At 39.4% G+C, this 16,231-nt stretch overlaps 2 protein-coding genes and 1 long non-coding RNA gene across 6 annotated transcripts in view; 2 read left to right on the top strand and 1 right to left on the bottom strand.

Moving 5' to 3' along the window:
- Window positions 1-5,578, top strand: part of Esco1 (establishment of sister chromatid cohesion N-acetyltransferase 1) — a 48,314-nt gene extending 42,736 nt beyond the window's left edge. For all 3 annotated transcript variants that reach the window (XM_013124859.3, XM_021235123.2, XM_021235119.2), the window contains 2 exons: window positions 2,718-2,905; window positions 4,450-5,578. In XM_013124859.3, the coding sequence (XP_012980313.1) occupies window positions 2,718-2,905; window positions 4,450-4,597 (336 nt within the window). In that variant the 3' untranslated portion in view covers window positions 4,598-5,578. The remainder of the gene's footprint in view (window positions 1-2,717; window positions 2,906-4,449) is intronic.
- A 3,612-nt stretch (window positions 5,579-9,190) lies between these two features.
- Window positions 9,191-16,231, bottom strand: part of Greb1l (GREB1 like retinoic acid receptor coactivator) — a 224,445-nt gene continuing 217,404 nt past the window's right edge. For both annotated transcript variants that reach the window (XM_021235134.2, XM_005065384.4), the window contains 3 exons: window positions 14,934-15,134; window positions 12,976-13,114; window positions 9,191-11,846 (listed from right to left, as the gene is read on the bottom strand). In XM_021235134.2, coding sequence (XP_021090793.1) covers window positions 11,683-11,846; window positions 12,976-13,114; window positions 14,934-15,134 — 504 coding nt within the window. In that variant the 3' untranslated portion in view covers window positions 9,191-11,682. The remainder of the gene's footprint in view (window positions 11,847-12,975; window positions 13,115-14,933; window positions 15,135-16,231) is intronic.
- Window positions 10,388-14,135, top strand: LOC121144330. The gene is made up of 2 exons (XR_005881663.1): window positions 10,388-10,450; window positions 12,935-14,135. It is a non-coding gene; the product is annotated as an uncharacterized LOC121144330 (long non-coding RNA).

The following is a 16,231-nucleotide window of genomic DNA, read 5'->3' as shown; positions in this document are numbered from 1 at the left end:
CAGAGATCCCTCTTCTCTGTCTCCTGAGTGCTGAAATTACAGATGTGCACTACCATATTTGGCAGGAATTTGTTTTTCAAATCAGTAAGCTGAAGATACAGAATTAAATTGGAGCTTGTTTTGAAGGTTTTGTGCTGTATACTAATATATGTCTCTCAGTTAATCCTCCTGACACTTGAGTTACAGGAAGCTAGGCAAGGTATAGTGGGCAAGGTCGGTTCGTTGTGTTTTCCTACAAAAGTAAGTTCTCTCATAGATCTACCTTGAAGTTGCTCATAGCTGAGGTTGTTTTCTGCCTCCATTTCCCAAGTGCTGGGGTGACAATCCTGTGCCAGCATGCCCAGCTCATGACCTGCTTTTATAAATTTTGTTTTGAGACAGGGTCTCAACTATCTACCCCTGACTAGCCTGGAACTCACTATGTAGACCAGACTGGCCTTAGAGAAAGCCTCCTGAATGCTTAGATGGTGCTTAGATTGGTAGCATGTTCTACCATGCTCGGCTGTTTTCATAAATACAACACTCTCTGTCTCTGTCTCTCTGGTTTCTCAAGTCAGGGTTTCTCTGTGTGACAGCTCAGCTGTCCTGGAACTCACTTTGTAGACCAGGCTGGCCTTGAACTCACAAAGACAGAGAGAGCAGTTGTTGTGGTGCTGAAATACTGTCTGTGCCTTTGCAGAAAGTTTATCTCCTCTAAATAGGTCCCTTCTTCAGTGACACTCGAAGTGAGCACTTGGTTTGTGTTTGGGAGGCAAATTATATAAAAAGCAAATGAGAGTCTGTAATACGTGTGCTCACAGTAAGTTTTACACGGCACTGCAGATCAGCCTCAGAGAGCAGACACTCTGGACCAGTCAGTCTCATTTGAGCCTAGTTCTTGCTCATGAATCCACGTGCTCTTGTGCATAAATACTGTTCTGTTGATGAATAGCTGTCCAAATAAATGTATACTTTATCATAATAATTAAAAATTATGCGTATGGGTGTTTTCCTTCCTGTGTGTTTGTGTATCATGTGTGACTGGTGCCCATGTAGGCCAGAAGAGGACATAAATCCCTTGGAACAGATGTTACAGACAGATATGAACTGCCATGTAGAACACCCGATACTCTTAACCACTGAGCCATTTCTTCAGCCCCATTACAGTAATTTTTAATACAGTGCAATGTCAAAACGAGACTGTAATTGAGTTAATATGTCTTATAAATTCAATTTGAAATTACACTCTTTAGAAATCTTGTGGTAACAGAATTGATTTTAATATAGAGTAATTCATAGAAGTTTGCTATAGTGATGTGGAGTCAATTTTGTGTAGTATATAGTACAAGTCATACATTTTAAATTGTTGTTCTACCTAATTCCAGAAATAACTAGAGACATAGTTCATAAGATAGTTATATAACACTCACTTTTTTTCTTATAAAAATTCTTTCTAAAGATCAATTGGGGATGGGGTTGTTATTTATTTTTCTTCTGTTTTGCTTTGGAGACATGGTCGCACCATGTAACAACTCTGGCTGGCCTGGAACTCGGATGTCTGCCGCCTCTGCCTTCTGAGTACCTGAGTGTTTTGCTGCGTATGTGCTTCTATCCTTCGTGTGTGCCTGGTCCTGTAGAGTTAAGAAAAGGGCTTTAGATCTCTAGATACTAGAGTTACAGATGGTAGTAAGCCACCATGTGGATGCTGGGGACTGAGTAAGTGCTTGCAAGACCAGCTCACCCACTGAGCCGTCTCCAGTGTCTCCCCCTGCCTCCCACTCCATTTTTTTTTTTAAAGAATCAAAGTCTCTTTTTGTTGCCTTGACTAGACTGGAACTCAAAGAATCCACTTGCATCTCCCTTCCAATGGCTGGGATTGGAGGCATGTATCACTCCTAACTTTTGTTTTGTAATTTTAAGTTTTATGCTTTGTCTTCTTAGGAGACTGGTCTTGTACTTTATGACAGCTATATTGGCACAAGAATGTATGTTTGTTTACAGTTATTTATTGCAATCAGAGAATCTCAATCAAAGGAAAAAGCATTTATTTATTTATTCAGTATGTGTGAATGCTCTGTCTTCATGTATGACTTTATGCCCGAAAAAGGCATCAGATCCACTGTAGGTGGTTGTGAACTACCATGTGGTTGCTGGCAATTAAACTCAGTAACTACTGAGCCATCTCTGCAGCTCCCAGAAAAGGCTTTCTTAATTCCCCTCTCCCTTTTCTTTGTTCTTATGTAATTGTACGCTCACAAATTGTGCAGTATACAAACAATCACTGTGATTGCTTTTCTTTTTCTTTTTGTTTTTGAGACAGGGTTTCTCTGTGTAAACAGTCCTGGCTGTCTTAGAACTCACTCTGTAGACCAGGTTGGCCTGGAACTCACAGATACCGCCTCCTTAGTGCTTGGATTGAAGGCCTGTGCCACCACCACCTGGTTCAACATGTACTTTTGCTGCTTAGAATGCAGACGATAGAGAAAAACACCTTCCATTTCCGTTGCACTTTTGATGGCAAATGCTTTGTTTTCTTGTTTAATCTCTCAAAATTATTAATGATAAATATACTTAATTATATAATCTTGTAACGAGTTGAGTCAGAACAGAAGTAGACCCAGATTGGTAAATGGTCTGCTAGTTTGTTAAGCAGTCGCATAAATGTTGTCAACACCTAAGCAAGATTTATACTAGACAAATGCCACATTTATCTCCATTCCCATTTTTGACATTTATAGGGCTATCGAGTTATAGAAGAGAAACTTCCAGTTGTCAGGTCAGAAGAAGAAAAAGTCCGTTTTGAAAGGCAAAAAGCCTGGTGCTGCTCAACATTGCCAGAGCCTGCAATATGTGGGATCAGTCGGATATGGGTGTTCAGCATGATGCGTCGGAAGAAAATAGCTTCTCGAATGATTGAATGCCTAAGGTAAGGCATGCCATTCTTCAATCATTGCAGTAGCTTAGAGTTTAGTATAAAGAGTGCTACTTAGTCATAGCTGTATAACTTTTATTTGTGTTAATTGTAAATTTTATATAAATATTCCAGGTCTGTAAGTCCTTTTTGTTTAATCTAAGGGGGGAAATGTTTGAGAATAGATGAAACATCATTAAACCACTTTGATTTTAGTGATTTAAAACTGGCATTAGGCCAGTATAACAGACATAGTTTAACCCATGTTCACTTTTAGAGATTTTTAAACAAAATCAGAGAAATGTGGACAGTGTCTTGGGAAATCAGCTTTTAGAGAAAATTGTCATAAGAATATTACTTTTGGGCCAATGACATGGTTCTGCAGGTAGAGGTGCTGACTGAAAAAGCCTGATGACTTGAGTTCAATCCCCCAAAACACATAAAGGTAGAAGGAGAGAACCAACTCCACTGAGTAGTGTAGCCTCCATCAAGCATGCTTGTGCACACACACATCCATTGGGCATGTGGATATCCTGTTCTCCCACCATTTGTTACAAGGACTGTACTCCCCTCTGAATAGTTGTTGGTCTTGGCATACTTGTCAAGGTTTCTATCTGTACTTATGTGCTTGTCCCATGTTCTGTGTGTCTTTGCTGGAATACTAGAGCTTTGTGTGGTCTATGTGGAAATGATGGTGTATGAGTCCTTCAGCTTTTTTCTTTTTGTCTTTTTTTTTTTTTTGACTCTTCAGTATCCTTTTAATTTCCTTGTTTAAGATCAGCTCACCAGTTTATCCAAGGAAACCAGCTATGTGTCAATTTGTGCAGTAATAGCATTTTAACAGTATTAAGTTTACTGATTTTTTTTAAAAACATGGAGTATCTCTTTATTGGATTTTTATTTAAAGACTATTTTATAGTTTTTAGCTTACAGGTTTTTTGGTAATTATTTTCCTAAGCATTATGCTCATCTTGGCGTTCTAGGTTGGTTGTTTTCTAGGTTCATGTTGGATTGCACATTTCAGGAATATAGCTAATATAGTTCACACTTGCACATCAGTCTGGATCGCAACCCATGAGGTCATTTATTGAATAATGAGTGGTCTTTTGGTAAAACCCTCAGAATTTCCTATTTGCAAGATCACATCAACTGCCAAAGAAAGAGCTTTCTTTCTTTCCTTGCAGTCAGGATGCTTATTTCTTCTCCAGTAATGTTACTGAAGGGGAGGAGACAGCTGTACCTTTTTCCTGATCTGAGAAATAGTTCAGTCTCTGACTATGAATTCATGTTTTTTCATAACTTGATTGAGAAGTTCTTCAGCTCTTATTTGTTGGGTACATGCGATATGATTTTAGGCAAATGTTATTTTATAATTATTGCTTTTCTAAAAATCTTGCTACTTCAAATTATACTTTAAGATGAACAGGTACTTTGTTTTTTAAAATAATATATCATTGCTTAAGTCCTGTCTAAATGAATTTGATAGGTTGTTAAGTTTCAGTAACAGAAAGATTAATTTTTCAATCTTCCCTCTCCCCCATTCTTCTTTTTTTTTATAGGAGTAACTTTATTTATGGCTCATATTTGAGTAAAGAAGAAATTGCTTTCTCAGATCCCACTCCTGATGGAAAGTTGTTTGCAACACAGTACTGTGGCACTGGTCAGTTTCTGGTCTATAATTTTATTAATGGACAGAATACCACCTAATCCAGATCTTGCCTACTGTAACAGAAGACATCTTTTGAAGAGAGAGAATTGGTTGCTGACTTTAACCAGGAACTAGGGCCATTTTTATTACAAATGAACTCAGGACTGGCAACAGCCATATGGTTGTTCCATTTTCATAAAATTGGAAACAATGCAGTAATAGCTTGTTATTGTTTTGTTTTTTAAAGAAGATATTTTATTATCTTTTACAGAAATTTATGATTGTATTTTATCTATACTTATTTAGACATGTTTACATGCAGCAGATAATTGTTCATAGTGGACTGAAAATTAATGCAAGGACTATGGTCTCAGTGATAAGTATATTTTGAAGTTCTTAATATGGAAATATACCAGTGTAGCTTGGTACTGTATTTTTTATATTGATCTGCTGATACCAGTTATGGGTTTAAAGATTGTATTTTCAGAGTGGAAACCAATGTTTTTTAGTTACTCGAGAACAGTACAGTATTGTGTGCTTAAGAATTTGAAGCTACTAAAGTATACTCTAAGAAAATCTCTGGGGAAAGGAGAGCTCCAAAGGAAAGAACTTAAAATAGAGAGTCTCCATTGCTTACTTTTCTGTCACTGATGGTGGCAGTGGCACGCTCTCTCATGTGGCGCCATAAATGACTAGAGTCACAACTACAGAATAGTTGTTAACTAAGTATGGGTGGCTTGGTATCAGCGTTGTTATTCCTCAGAAATACTGCACTGAGTATAAGCCCTCATTACTGGACTTCATTTTGATACTTGTCTATCCTTCATAGTGCCCTCTACTTTTAAAGGGTTTATATGTTGAAAAACTGCTGTGGCCTTTTATGACCTGTATATAATGTAGAATAAAATAATAAAATACTTGATAGCTTTTTCTAACTGATAAATGTACTGAGACATGTTGTGTTGAATGTTTGTACCCTTTCAGGGAGTTTTTTAGGTTTGAGACTGAAATAATATTAAAACACAGACTTCTTAAAGGTAGTTTTCATCAGTTTGTCAATTATTCCTCACTATTCTAATAACATGGTACTTAATTAACTTACAAGGAAATAAAGAACCACAGCCCAAGAATGAAGTACCACTGAGGTTTCAGTTAGATTATCTTTATGTGCTGAGATGATCATGTCTCCATTGAAAACCTATTAAAATGTAGGGACTTGTGATGAACAGTCAGTGTACTTTTATTCCCATAAGTTTGTTCTTTTGTTATTTATAGAGTGGTATAAGACTATTCTTTTTCCATGAATAGAATGGTTGGGAATGTAACCATTCTGTCTCAAGGAGTGATGCAGTTTTTTTTTCTTTTTCTAAGGGTTTTACATTTTATTTTATGTGAATATGTGAATGTGTATGTGTGTGTACCATATGCATGTCTGGTCCCTGGGATTAGATTTTTCTCAAAGTAGATTTACAAGATGGTTGTGAGCTACCTATCAGTGCAGGGAATAGAACTCTGTAAGAGCAGCTAGTGTTCTTAACTGCTGAGCTTACTGTAGCCCAAATCTCCTCCTCCCAGCCCCAGTCATCATCACCTTATTCTCCTCCTCCTCCTCTTCCTCTGTTGTTATTATTATTATTATTATTATTTTGAAACAGGGTTTCACTATGTAGCCCTGGCTGGCCTTGAACTGAACTCAGAGATCTGCTTGCTTTTGCCTCCTGAATGCTGAGATGTGCTACTGCTAACTCTTATCTTTCTTATTTGTATGTATGTGTGCTTGCTTGAGTTTATGTGTGTGTACCATGTGTAACCAGAAACTGAACGTTACAAGAACGGTAAGTGCTCTTGACCGCTGAGCCGTCTCTTCAGCCCCTGATCTGACGTTTGGCATTATCATTCTCCCTTGGGGTGGAGACTCGTCTAGTCATCTTTATTTTCCTTTTTGTAAGTACAGTGAAATTTTGGAATAGTGTTAGCTCTCTGGTACTGTAAACTTCATTAATACAGGTCCCATTTCCATGTGAGCCTTAACACATTACTTGAATTAGCAGCCCATGCTTGATGAAGACCTAAGGGGAGATAATGGTAAATAATGATTGGTTGCTTTAAATGTTGTCATTGCTGGGAAAGACAGATATTTTTCATGTTAATAATAGTTTTTAAAAGCTAGCCCCTCAAATTTTGTAAACTAGGTATTTTCTAAGAATGGTTGTAAGGTAAAAGGGCCAGGCAAAGAAACCAACCAATCCCTGAGCATGAAATCTAGCACCCTGACCATGAACCCTGACCATGAGTCAGTGAAAGAAACACACCCTAGATCTGAAACCTGAGCCAGTGAAAGAAACACTTTTAGCTATGAACCCAGAACCAAAACCAAAACAAAACCCACCCTGACTCTGAAAAGAGCCAAAGAAACACACTTTGGCCCTGGAACCAGAACCAGTAAAAGAAATCTGCCTTAGCCCTGAAAATAGAGTGAAAAAGCTAAAAAGGACCAATGAAAGAAGCACAGTTTGACCCTGAAACCAGAGCCAACTCTGCCCCTTAGCAGGAAAACTAACCAACCCTTGAGTAGCAAATCTCCCTGGGAAAGCACTGCGCTTTAGAAGCCCTATCTATATAAGTCCCTCTGCCAGTTCAGTTGCAGCCTGTCTGTCCTTCACCACCCTGGCAGAGGCAGCCAATCTCCTGGACTCCTTCCCAAACAGTCTTTCCTGCTGAGACTTCTGTCCCCTAAGGGATGGAGCAGAAAAAAACCTTGCTGAGACATTCCCTTGGGGGGCTTGAGCAAGGCTGAGCAGAAAAATAATTTTCACACTGAACCAGAGGAAATTGCTACATTCTGCTGGGGTTTACCTTTTAGCAGAGAGAAGCAGAAGCAACATTTTGGGCCAGAGAGTAGAAGCGAGCTCTGCTGGGAAGCCCCCGTAAGCAGCGGGTGGGGTGGGGAGGGGGAGCAAAGCTCAGCTGTAACAACTCTCTAGGAAAGGAACAGGATTGCCATAACCTTAGGGGAGACCATCCCCCACTGCACCCTAGCTTCAGATGTGTGAGGGTGTCACATCCTTTGGAATTGGAGTTACAATTGTGAGCCACCATGTGGGTGTTAGTATTTGAACCCCGGTCCTCTGGAAGAGCAGCCAGTGCTCTTCTGAGTCATCTTTCCAGCCCAAAATAGAGTGTATAAGAAAAGACTTGGGAGTTGAAAGGGACTGCACACAAGCAGCTTATACAGACTCTTCAAACCTGAGACTCTCATATAAGCATGAAAGTGAAGAGATGGGTGTGCACTAAAGAGGGAATTAAAGCACTGGTAAGCATTTCTAACTGCCAGAGGTAAATGAACTGTGGCAAATAATCAGTAGATAAGGTAAAAGCTAAGAGGGAAACAGAAAATGGGTTGGGAGGATTTGATGGGGATGGGCAGGTTCAATTTTGGTCAAGGTTTAAGGTGGTAATACAATTTGCAAGTAGAATTACCACTTTCATAGTTGTTTATATAGGTGTTTGGACTCAAGCTGTTATCTGGAGGTTTATATGAGATCATCTTGGGGTAGTAAAAAGAATATAGAGATCTGCAAGGAATGCCCATCATTTGAGAGGATCTGAAACGGTGCGAGTGAGGAGAGAGTCAGAAAAGAGTGACGGAAATGAAGGAAACAGCCCCAGGAGCCATGGAAGGGACACCACTGTTGAGAAGAAGGTTGTCTCTTTGATGCTAGTCTCTGTGGGGTGTTAGAGGCAGCAGTCACATTATGTGCCAGTGGCCATAGTCAGACTTGAGAAGTTTATATAATTGCTGGTTACATAATAAATGTTAGTTGTTGATCCTCTTTGCAGGTATCTAGTGTATTGTAGGAAGCTTGGGTTTTGATACAAGGACTGGAGAAAGCAGAGTTGACAATCACTTTGATAATGTGTGAGTGTGAACTCTGCATTTACCAAAAGCATGAACACAGTCTCAGACCTACCGTGATATTTTAGTGGTTCTTGCTTGTCTGACTTTGTTAACCAGTTATGTGGAAACACAGCTTCATTTACTAAGCTAAGACTGCTGAGTCCGATTCATACAGTAGTCAGTCATACATATATCCTACCTTACGACTTCCAAGGCTTAGCAGTTGGTGTGTTGTGAGACTTTTCAGGCCTGTTATTTTAGATCAGGTAGTGGAAGCCTGCTTCCCTCTGTCACCAGACTTGAAAGTAGTTATTGCTGCTCTGGTGACCTTTAGTTGAAATGAGTGGTTTTGTTTCAAATTCTAGTATTATAAATGTTCTTTATATATTAGAGTTGGAAGCCCCCCCCACAAAGAGTTGGTAAAAGTAGGTAGAATTTAGAAATAAATTAGTAATAAAAGTTTTAGAGACCCAGAACTGTTGAGACTACAGGTGAATATAGTTGCCTTCTACATAGGTCTGCCATCTATAATTATGTTGCAGTCTGCAATTTTTCCAGTAGAGGTTTTGGTGTATATAGCTACTTTAGGTACGCTAAGATTTCATTCAACTATTTGCTTAGTATTTTCTTGGATTGTGTCAAGAGAGTAGAATCTCAGAGCCATCCAAGATACCAGCCATTGCCAGAGTCACAGCTCATATCACCTTTTAACATATGGAAAATTGGTTTAAAGAAAACAAACTTTTGTAATGGGTGAGGAGTGGGAGGGAATTTTAATACATTCACCAAATGAAAAGACAATAACATACTGTAGACACGACGTAACAAAATGTGAGGTAGACTTGACTAGTGAGTGAAATTCACCAAATTTTGGTTAAGAAAATTTTACAGTAACAAAGTAACAACAGGTGCCCCCTTTTCTAGAAATTACAAGAAGCAGTTGCATAAATTACAGCCAAACTTGACTATAGTTTTTCTAATCTTTTAGTTTACATTCAATAGTAACTTGTGTGAACTGTCATACATGCCAAAGTTCAGCAGGTCTGCAGGTGAGTTACTGTGTGACTTAATTGACTTGCTGTCCTCAGGGACGGAAGAAGGTAAAATCAAACACACCAAGACATGAGTTAACAAATCATGGTGGCCTGAGCTTGTGCAATTTCATCCTTAAGAGGACCCAGCATTCACTGAAGGATTATAATGATTAAGGTAATTTTAAAGCATCCAAACCTTAAGTTAGGCTTTGCAGAAAAAGAGGCAGGTAAATTGAATCTCATCAATTATTGGAGTGATGGTCTTTTGGCTTTATTCTGGCATTTCTCCTGAACAGAGTTGAATAGTATTTACAGTTCATGATCACTTGAATTTCCAGAGGGTAGCCATAACTAACACAGAATACCTGCATTAAAGTAACTTAGTTCAAAATGAAAAAGCCAGTAAGATCTCCTAAGAGGCCTCTGCCCCGGCACAATAGTTGTGGAATTATTTCAAGTATTTCATTTACCCTACATAGTGTCATTGGAATATTGCACAAACAGTAGCTTTCTTGATATTACCTGCATTGGACCCTTTCAGCAAAACAGGAACAAGTTAGATACATTCATATCTAAGTCAGACTGCCCTGGGACGTACCTCTTTGCTAAAATTCTTTTTCTACTAAAGTTAAGGAGTAAGCATATAAGGCAGGTCCTCTTGAAGGACAATTAAAAATGGGGTTAAAAGGAATTATCAATTTAAAATACATTTAAAACATAAGTAGCTATATTAAAGCCAAGAGATCTGCAAACCATTCCCATCTAATACATTCCATCTTCTCACTAACTGTAAACTCCTTGTTATCCCTGGATAACCAAGCCCACCAGCTAACATTTGCAGTAAATGCAGGCTCAGCAGGGCTTTCAGTAGTCTCAGGTCCTAAGACAGATTCAAGTAAAAATGGCCATTTTTAACTTGCAGATAAGTGATACACATGGGCTGAGGAAAAACCTGAAGAGATACCTTGACGTAGAACAATGTAAGTGTAAACTTTCAATAGATTACTGTAGGATATTTTCTCAGTGTTTCTGATTAAAATATTTGTTGAGAAATACATAGAAATGTACGCCTCCTACTATTGATACTAGTCATACACTGATTTTAATGAGTCCAAAACACTCTTCATGGAGTCTTCCTTACTCCTTGGGAAAACTGTTACTGATAAAATTAAGGACAACTTGTCTGTGGTTTTGTTGCCTATTTCATTAATTTTTGTGTATCAGTGTAAGACAGCTGTTAAACAATCTTTTAAATGATGCTTAGCCTGAGCCAGCTGTTGTAGTCTTTTAAATAATGCTTAGCCTGAGCCACATAAATCGACTAGTTGACTCCACAATAGAATCCCAGCCTGATGGGTGGGTTTTCAGGTACCAACTGCTTACTTTGAACTAAAACACAGTGGGGTAGCGTATCTGCAGAATGCTAATTTGTCCACATAGTTTTGTGCACAAGTCACTGTTAGACGTGGTGTGCTTACAGACTGGAAAGGGAAACACAATGGAGTTTAGTTCAGAAAACCTTCATAAATGCACACAGTGCCTGCTCTGCATTTACTGTTTTTTTTTTTTTTTTTTTTGTTCTGTTTAAATAGTAAACTTTTGACTCCTGTGGAAATTTTGCCAAAGGTTTCGATATATATAAGATTATAAATCTTAAACTAACACTGCACAGAGAAAGACAAAGCTACTTCTCTTTAAATACAAATATCCTCTACATTCTATCATTTCAGACCCCTGAGTAATACTGTACCAAAGTACAGATCTGAAGAGAAACTGAGGGTTCAGGCCTCAAGTGTTAATCTTCAATTAATTCCACACCAGTGGTGTGAGTCTCATGTAACACATTCAAGCTGGCAAATGCTGACAGTCAGTCCCCTGCCCCTCAACATAGTGTAGTTGAAAAAAACAATGCGAACTCCACGTTTGTTCTCCAGAATATACATACCCTCAGGTTCCCACAGGCAGAGCACATCCTATGTAATTGCATAACTGCCCACTGTGGCATTGACCTGAGCCTGGGTCCTGTCAGCAGAACTGAAGAAGGACGGTGCCCCCAAAGATGACCTTGGTCACATTTGGGGAGCTCTTTGGAGAAGACATAAATACGTTGCACTTTGCTCCACAGTGATTGTACTTTAAAGGAAAAAAATCCCCAATAATTGTTGTCCCACTCCATTTAGGGATGTTTGTTGTTTTTGGTCTCTTCAAAAACTCATATGTGGCGTCCAGTAAGAAAGTAGAGAGGCTTGTCGTCGCTGCTGTTAGCAGTTTGAAACTCATCCCGGAGGCGGAACTGCCATTCATCCTCCAACTCTAAGCGAACAATTGTTTGCCGTAAGGCGTTTCTGTCTTGGCAGATGACACACAGGGTAGCACCTTCAGGAAGAGCGGACATTAAATCAGTCAGAATGTTATCACCTTTGAAAACCAACATACAGGTAGATAATTTTGTTCCAAGTAGTTTCGCAAAGGTTTCAAGGCGCTTAAAGTGATGATAGAGGGAGGTTTTCTTCAGGTGCAGCTCTCTCCTCTCGTCATGACTGGTGAAGCCAGTGTTTTCTTGTGTCTTTAGAACAGAGTTTCTCAACCTTAGCTTTTCTTGTGTGTGCTGGGAGCTGTTCTGCGGCTTATAGAGGGTTTAGCAGTATCCCTAGCTTCCTGCTCACTGTTTGCTAAAGACACCCTTCACTGCAGATTCACAAAATGACCACAACCAAAAATCCAAGGCACATCCCTCCCCCTACTTGACAGCCACTGCTACACAGCACCCAGAGCTAGCTCCTCATTTTCATGCTGCATACAGTGTTCTGAGTGTCATTTCTGTCACTGACCTCAGGTCATCTTGTCAGGATTATTTGTGATCCCAGATTTATAGATTAAAAAAAAAGTTGAACTTTGTTTATGTTGCATACCTATTAAGACAACTTTAGTTTCTGTGCCAGACTCATGAGTAAGAGTATGTCTAGGGGTGCAATTATGCATTTTTTTCTGCAGTCCATTTCTGATCCAATCAGCTGACTTTAGACAGAGTGTTTATACTGCTTACAAACATGCTTAGGTAGAATCAACCTGGCTTCTGTCTAAACTAGATCTCAGAAGCATATATTTCTAAAATAAATAGTAAAGGCCTGTTTAATAAGTCACAGATAAGGGTTGGAGAGAGAGCTCTGTGGTTAAGAGGCTTACAGCTGCTCACAGAGATCCAAGTTCAATCCCCTGCACCCATGTCAGAAGGCTCACACCCTTAAGTGTCCTCTGCAGGCTCTTGCACGCATACAATACACGTAAGTCTTTTTAAGTTACAGATTGTATTATTCGCCTGTATCTAGTTTAGTCTGAAAACAACCTGGTCTTCTTTCTCCAATAACGTCAGCAACCCTGGTTTAAAATCAAAGTTTCCAAACTTCTGGCCAAAGTTTTGCTTGCTTGTGTGCCATTCAATTCCTGATTCTTTTTTTCTCTAGTGACAATAGCATTCACATCCAAGATGCTGAATTTGACGTACCTTTTAGAAACTTGAATTTCTTAAGAAGATCAGCACCTACAAAAGAGTCACAGAGGTACAAGAGAAGTCCACTGAAAAACACCCCTTCACAATTGACGTTGTTGGAGTGGGGTCTGGAACTGATGTAGCATATGGATACCTGAAAGTAGTAAGCAGAAAAAACATGTCAAAAGCAAAGAAAGGGGCTGTACTTTTGCCTAGGAGCACTATAGTCAATGCCTTCCTCTTCAGTTCGGATGCAAGGTGAAAGCCAAGCTTTCTCAGTGTAAGTGGGTTGGTTATTCAAGCTTTGTACTTATTTAGGAGTAAAATTAGTATATCATTTTTACGACAGAAATATTAAGAAGCTCGTGTGTGTGTGTGTGTGTGTGTGTGTGTGTGTGTGTGTGTGTGTGTGTGTGTGAGAGAATTTTTTAATGCTTTACATTCTGGGGCTAGAGAGTTAGCTCGGTGGTTAAGAGCACTGGCTGCTCTTTCAGAGGCCCCTGGGTTTATCCCTGGCATCCACAATGGTACCTCACAATCATCTGTGATCCTCCACCCCCCTCTGGCCTCCGTGGGCACCAGGCATGTACATGATGCACATACAGATAAAATGCCCATATGCCCCAACACATAAATAGTAAAACAAAACAATACCACATTCCATAAAAAGGCACACATAAGAAAGACTAGATATTTCACTTTGAAAGCTTAAGACAACATGAATTAATTTTTAGATTCTTATGGCTTCCATGCCTAGACAATAACCACAAACACTGCAGGAAAGCAGCAGGATAGTAGAACAGTGGAGTAGCTAAACTTGGCTTGAATTCAAACACTGGTTCCTTCAGTTAGTTGTCATGTGGCATATAGTTCCTCATCTACATAGGTAAGAAAACCTGTTGGATAGAATTATTTTTGAATTATTAATATAGTCTCTTCAGTATTCAGCAAGTATTAGCTGCTGTTAGTATTGAGATTATTGGCATATGGTTGGTTCTTATGTTTTATGGCAGAATCTCACTCTGTAACCCCAGCTAGCTCCTGGAATGCTGGGTTTACAGACATGTGCCTCCATACTCAGCCATCATCTGATTTTAAAATTTGTAGTTATAAAATTAATGGTGTAACACACAGCATGGATTATTAACATTAAATTAGATTTAGTTTATTGAATGCACTAAGACTTAAAAGAGTTTGTGTTTGGATAAATGTGTTTATGAATATGTGCAAAGAAAAGACCTAAAATTCCAGGACAGGAAAAGGTTCTTGTTCAGGTTATGAGTGGTTTATTTTGTTCTGTTTCTCTCTTAATTTTGGTCATGCATATGCCATGGTGGATATATGAAGTTCAGGGGACAACTTGCAGGGGTTCCACCATCTGGGCTGCAGGAATTGAACTAGAGTTCAGTTTACCCACTGAGACATAACATATTGCCAACTCTAGTATATATTTTTTTATTTTCTCAAATTGATTATAAGGATATATTGCATTATTGAAGATAATGAAATAGGCTCTCAAGATAACCCAAAGGAACAACTTATTGACAGAAACCTGGAGATGCAAGTGGCAATTAAAAAACAAGACTGAAACGGGTGTAGCACGTGAAGAATGGAAAAGGGAGAAAGGACAGCTTTAAAGGTGTACAAAGCTTGTACTTATTTGTTCAGTAATCATTGAGCTCTTGTTGCATCTGCTAAGATACGGTGTGCCTTTCAAGAAACGAATCTTGAGAAAATCTACGTAATGACACCTGTCAGTGTCAAAACAAGTAGAGCAAGTAGCTACTTCCGTCCCTGCCACAAGGGCAGGCTGCTCAGAGCAGCTGACGCCGAATTTCTCAAGAAGCGCTGAGTCCCTGGCCAATCCTGTGCTTGTGGGAGCCTTTGAGTCATACTGTCATTGACTCTATCAATGGAACCAAAACGGGGAAGAAATGGACGTGGCACCCAGTACTAGTCAGTCGCGCCTTTACCTCCTGTCCAATGTTAAGGTAGCAGTCGATGGCCAGTACAGGACTCTTGAAGTTATGGATGGCTTTGGGGAAGAGTTTATATGAGGCGTGTTGAAGGAACTTCTCCAGGAGGAACTGTGCGGGAGCTGCCAGTAGAGTGTGTTCACTGTCCGGAGCACAGACGTACTGGAGGGGCAAGATGGGAGCCAAGCTCTCTGAAACCTGAAATCAGATGATCATGGCAAATGTAAATGAAATGTCCAAGATTCCATTGGACCGCATACTAATAACTTCCATGTACAGCACCCCCAAAGGATACCTGAAGTTAGTTACATGTAGCACTGAGCCCTACCTGAATGTTTACACACACACAAATACACACATTAGAATTTCTGAATTTCTCAGTGATCTCTTGAGAGTCAAGCATGGTATTTTCAAGTCATGGTGGTGATGGTAAACTCCATATAAAGAGGACTTTTGGGGCTGGAGAGAGGCCTCAGTGGTTAAGAGCATTAGCTGTTCTTGCAGAGGACCAAGGTTTGGTTCCCAGCATCCACATGGTAGCTCATGAATACTGTAACTCGAGATCCAGGGGATCAGGCACCACACGCACATGACCCACATACATACATACATACATGTAGGGAAGAGATTCATACATATAAAAAAATGTATCTCAAAAACTAGCTACTATCCCAGCACTCTGGAGGCAGAGGCGGGTGGATCTCTGTGAGTTTGAGGCCAGCCTGGTCTACAAGAGCTAGTTCCATGACAGCCTCCAAGGCCACAGAGAAACCCTGTCTTGAAAAACCAAAAAAATAAATAAGACAAAAACAAAAACCCCCAAACAAACCAGTAGTTGCTATAGTGGAATTGCTGTGTTAATAGCAGTGGCCTGAGGGTTTAAATGTCTCATTTTGTTCTACATTCCCCCGTCTCCCACTTGAGGAATAATCCAGTGTTACTTAAGTTACAGCAAGAATCGTTGGACTGTTACTGTATTTAATGAATATACTGTTAGGCCCAAAGGGAAGTTTTTTTTGTTTTTTTTTTTTTGTTTTTTTAATATATAGTGCTGCTTGTGTGTTTGGGCTGACCCCTATCCTATTTAACAACAGAGGGCAGAAGTTTTTCAGCTGCAGTTAAGTCGTCGACATGCTGCAGTGATCAGCAGCCTCCCTGGGAAGGGATAGAGAATTCTCTCTATAAGCTTGAAGCAATATTTTCTTCAAAAAATATAAACTAAGCCCAGACAAGTATTTGTATTTCTTGTGTTACATATAAGGAGAAAACAAAAAGATGGCTGTCTTGAAAAATAA

Source organism: Mesocricetus auratus, unplaced genomic scaffold, assembly GCF_017639785.1.
Source record: "Mesocricetus auratus isolate SY011 unplaced genomic scaffold, BCM_Maur_2.0 Super-Scaffold_100015, whole genome shotgun sequence".
Taxonomy (NCBI): Eukaryota; Metazoa; Chordata; class Mammalia; order Rodentia; family Cricetidae; genus Mesocricetus; species Mesocricetus auratus.
Note: the sequence above shows the minus strand (reverse complement) of the source record. Positions and strands in the feature narration are given on the sequence as shown.